At 46.7% G+C, this 5,000-nt stretch overlaps 1 protein-coding gene across 1 annotated transcript in view; it reads left to right on the top strand.

Annotated features, from left to right (window-relative positions):
• Positions 1-249: 249 nt before the first annotated feature.
• Positions 250-5,000, top strand: part of LOC102295998 (thrombospondin-type laminin G domain and EAR repeat-containing protein) — a 21,325-nt gene continuing 16,574 nt past the window's right edge. The window contains exons 1-4 of the mRNA XM_042225388.1: positions 250-1,832; positions 2,706-2,905; positions 4,525-4,589; positions 4,668-4,829. Of these exons, the coding sequence (XP_042081322.1) occupies positions 2,824-2,905; positions 4,525-4,589; positions 4,668-4,829 (309 nt within the window). The 5' untranslated portion in view covers positions 250-1,832; positions 2,706-2,823. The remainder of the gene's footprint in view (positions 1,833-2,705; positions 2,906-4,524; positions 4,590-4,667; positions 4,830-5,000) is intronic.

Here is a 5,000-nt window from a genome sequence, read left to right as displayed (position 1 = left end):
TAGGAAGGTGAAACTAGAGACTAGAACACTTTGTCTATGGAGACTGACTCCCTGCTGCCCCTGCTGGGTGTCAGAGGAACTACAGGATTTTCACTGGAAACAACTGGCCAGAACCATGAGACTGAGCAATAATGATGGAGGTGAATATAATCTCTAATAATCTCTGTTTATTTTGATCATACCTGTGTACTTTTGGCATTGAATGCAGTACTTTTGTGTGTGTGTGTGTGTGTGTGTGTGTGTGTGTGTGTGTGTGTGTGTGTGTGTGTGTGCAGCCTCAGGTCTGATGGCACCTGATTTCAGGGAGTGGGTCAGACAGGCAAGGGGCGGAGCCCTGGCTCACCTGGGAAATTCCTGTGCTGTGAAGAGCTGAGGGCGAGCCGCAGACTTGAGATCAGTCACTTCTTCTTCTCTTCCTCCTCCTCCTCCTCCTCTCAGGCAGCACGTGTGCAGGAACCTCACATCATATGAAACATGGACCGAACTCTGCAGCTGATCGTTCATAGTTACAGTTTCAGTGTAGGAAGGAATAATCAAACTTTATTAGTACAACACCTGACTGACAAGCCCAAACCCAGACTGCTGCACAGCACGAGACACACAAAATAATAAGAATTCGATATGACGTCATTTTTAGAGCCGCACCAAATTCATGGAGAGCTCAGATTATTATTTGCTGCTCTGTTAGTTTCAGCTCGTCACAGACGATACATGAGACAACAGAAACACCCTTTAACCTTACATCATTTGTCCACCAGAGGGCGCTCTGCATCTTCCATGTTTATGTTTGAAACGTCACAAACAGCAAACAGCTGATCCAACCTGGGCAGAGGGTAAAAACGAGGAACGAGAACGACGAAAAGAGTGACAAATATCGGCCGAAATGTCTGAATATTGGCTTTAAATCACCGAATATCAGTATCGCTGTTAAAAATCTGATATCGGTCGGGCTTATCAGTTTAACACAGACTGACTGTATATAAAAGATGGACTAGCACAGCGTGCGGTCACCCATTGGCTGGTCTGATCAGCGTCATGGTCGCCGACAGGAAGTGATCATATCTGATCACCGAGGCAGCGAAATGTGTCAGCTGCTCTGACCAGTAACACGTGAACCAACCTGCAGCAGCAACGTGCAGAAACCTCTCCACCAATCACACCTTTCACCTGCATGAAACACTCACCTGTCCTCTCAGGTGGACTCTGTCCAGCTTTGTCTGTCAGGTTTGTCTTCAGGTGAGTTCAAGTGTGTCACAGGTAAAGAGGAGGCAGCCGCCCCTCCCTCCCTCTCGCTCCTCAGCCCCTCCCAGTCTTTTTTATTTAAATGTGGGGCGAGCGAGGCCAGCTCACCTGCAGGTAAATTCTCTCTCTCCTCAGTCATACTCACCTGAAGCTGAAAATCATCTCCAGTCGCTGCACAGACAGCAGCCTCAGAGGAAGGAAAGGAGAAACTGTGGAGGACTTAAAGAGGAGGAAACAGGTGGAGGTCTGCACCTGAAGGTGGAGACACGCTGAAGATCATCAGGTTCATCTCAGACACTGAGAACACTTTTAAAGGTGGACTGATGATGAGCCTGGTTGTGTTTTTGGTTTCTCTGAAGAACAGATAAATGTCCAGCAAAGACGAAGAGGACGGTTTAAGGACGGCCGACAGGTAGAGCAGAGACTGTGAGGTCACAGCACGCCAGACCTCCCCACTCTGAGCTCCTCTCACCGCCTCTTCTTACCTGTGCTCAAGTCAGAGGTCTCCTCGCATGTCCTGAAACCTCTTCACAGACTAGGACTGGAGCTGGACCTCAGGAGGCTGGTTAAACCTCTGACCTCTGACCCAGGTTTGCTCAGATATGACGTCACTGTGCATCAAAGCTTTTGCATCTTTGTTTTCCTCTCACAGATTCTCATGTGATTCAAATGTGGGCCAGACGCTCATGTTAGCAGGTTAGTGTTCAGGAGACGAGCTTCGTTACACGACGGGGAGAAACGAAACGAGTTCACATGATTTTATCTTTAGCAGCTGTTCTTATCTTTGGCTCATCATTTAATCGTTTTGTGATCAATGTGACCGCGTGAAGTGTTGATAGTGCAGTCTGATGGTAAAATTACACAGTGCGATATTTCTCAGCCACAGGTTTGCACGTTACTCGAGTTTTGTATGTTCAGCATCATTTATTAAACCAGTTTAAACCAGCCTGTAGTGCTGTGAAAATCCCACCTGGTGCAGGTGTAACATGGAGAGTCCCACCAAGGGTCCTTCTGCCGTAACCACAGAAATGATTTTAAACAGGCAGTTAACTAAAAGTTAACTGAAAATGACAGATAAGAAATAAAGTGAAATGTAATGTAATGTGAAAGTACGGCTGACAGTCAAAAACTGCTGAACCATTAAGGCCACAAATTAAATGTTTCACTATTCACTATACAGCTGCAATACCTCAAATATGAATAAAGAGAATAAATTATTAGCTAAAAATAAAGCTAGCAGTTTTATTTCAGGACGATCAGCTTTAAACTGAAAGCTGAGCTGTAGTTACAGATAAAGAGACAGTTTGCTGGTTTGAAGCCAGGTTATGTGAACACAAATGAACTTGGTGGCGTTCATGAAGAATTGGCGAGACGGCCGTCTGGGTTCTCCGGGTGGAAATGTTGGACACGCCGCTGTAAGGAACCAAATCTGAGACGTTTGTTGTGTTGCTCTTTGACCACAGACGCTGAAGAAACACCACCCAGGAGATCCTCAGGCCAACTGGAGAATGACGTTGAGAGACGCAGGACAGGAAGCGGGTCGGTGAGCGGGAGTCAAACTGTTCACAGCGCACAGGCGTGATGTTTTCGTGTCACTTCCTGCTGCTCACCTGGGTGCTGCTCACCGCCAGAGTCCAGAGCCACAGCTGGAGACCCTGTACAGGTACGAGGAGATACAGAGTGCTGGTTTCAGCTCTAAAGGGACGGTCACATGTTTCAGAATGAGGTCAGATTCATTTCTGAAGAACAAAACACAAAATCTGCACAAAAATAAGAGAGACTTTTGCTTGTGAGACTGGATAAATAAAGGTTTGAGCTAGTTTTTTTATATATTACTACTGACAGACATTGTGCTGAAAGCTTTGTTGTATCCTAACAGGAAGTTTTAATTCATGACTTGCTTGTTCAAGTTGTTCTGTTGTGCTGAAGATCCTGGACAGGCCCCCAAACACATCCAGTCACCAGACTGGTGTGGGGTTAGGAGGGTCGCGTAACAATGGAAAACATGAGGATAACGTTTGTTCCGTTGTCACAGTTTATCTCTATCACGTGTTTCTGGGCATTATTCAGTGGAGCTTTCAGTTGAGGAACTTTCAGGTGTTCCCACCTGTCTTTCTGTTCTGGTTAAAGAGCTGAGTACACAGCTTTACTTCATGTTTCCTTTTGATGACATTACTGTTGATCTTTCTCTTTGCTACCAGCTGATTTATTCCGGCAACTGAAACTGCGTTTGGCTCCTGGGCTTTGTGAGCAGCCTTCCTGAGGTTGAGTATTGTGAACTCTGACCCCTGAGGTGTGTCCTGTCGCTGACTTCACTGATGCCAAATGTCAGAGAAGGCTTTGCAGCTCCGACTCTGACGTCTCGCTGTGTTTCAGACGCTTTCGTTGCTTTGTTCTTCTGTGTTTTCAGTCTTTGAAATATGAGATCTGTTTCTGTACATGTCGTCCCCTCCCTCCATTCATCCTCCATTCATCCTCCATTCATCCTCCATTCATCCTCCATTCATCCTCCATTCATCTTACATTGATCCTCAAGCGCAACAAAACACACAGACGGCCTCAGAGGAGCTTAAAGGGGAATTCCAGCTGAAAACTAACGTTGACCTGATGCTGTCTCTGCTCCCTCAGCCGCTGTCTAACACTGATTTTTAATGTTTTAATGATTTACTCGAGCCTCATCAGAGTCAGAGCAGAAATCTGTGACTGCTCGGCAGGAAGCTGAAAAGCTTGAGCTTTTTTTTAAGATCAGGTCTGAGGTTTCAGACGTAGAAACATCCATCTCTGAGGGGATAAAAATAAACTGATCTGAGATCATTTACATGTCATCGCTGATACAGATTAACTGCAGATACACTTATCAGTCAGAGCTGGAGGAAATGAGCTCTGAGCTGATAAACTCGCCTCACTAGCCGCTGCTTTCATGAAAATCAGCTTTCAGGGATCTGAAATTAGCAGCAGGAGATAAACTGTCTAACCTGGATCGCTGCTTACGTGTCCCTGCGGTGATTTAAATCGAGCTACATACAGCTGGTTCAGTGTAACTCTGCGGTGGAAATCGGGCTCCAGTAAACCATGCTTTGTTTTCACTGAAGTTTCGGTGGGATCAGTGGCGTTAGGGTTACACTCATAGAGTCTGATGATGGCCTGCTTGGTGGCGTTTCACTGCTGGGGCTGCAGGAGAGATTAGCAGAACAACAGGAAGCAGATTTACGGTTCAGAAAATCTAAATTATTAATAACTTATTTGATTTATTTCACCCCATCTCTGCTCTCTCCCCCTCAGACCTGCTGCCTCTTGACCTGTTGTCCAAAGCCCTGCCCCCCCCAGGACATGCCACGCCCACTCAGGTAAGACACAGGATAGCATGAAGCTATGAACATTTATGATGGTAGCTACCCCTAATATTTCATCCGCTACCCCTCCAGGTGCGGATGGTTCAGTCCAAAGGTTCCAGAGGTCTCCGATTGGCCAGCGCCGTGGCAGCACCTCTGAATTTCCCCGCCTCCCAGATCTTCACCAACTGTTACTACTTTCCCTCTGAGTTCTCATTGGTTGCCACGGTGAAGATTCAGACACTGAGACAGAAGGTGATGCAGCGGAATGGAGCTGGATCTGGTCCAGTCTGGTCCAGTTTGGATCAGTCTGGTCCAGTTCTGGTCCAGTTTGGATCAGTCTGGTCCAGTTCAGCCCAGTCTGGTCCAGTTTGGATCAGTCTGGCCCAGTTCAGCCCAGTCTGGTCCAGTTTGGTCCAATTTGGT

This window comes from Haplochromis burtoni, unplaced genomic scaffold, assembly GCF_018398535.1.
Source record: "Haplochromis burtoni strain Fernald_Lab_line unplaced genomic scaffold, NCSU_Asbu1 Contig_170, whole genome shotgun sequence".
In the NCBI taxonomy this organism is placed as follows: Eukaryota; Metazoa; Chordata; class Actinopteri; order Cichliformes; family Cichlidae; genus Haplochromis; species Haplochromis burtoni.
The sequence above is the reverse complement of the archived record's forward strand: the minus strand, read 5'-3'. Positions and strand labels throughout refer to the sequence as shown.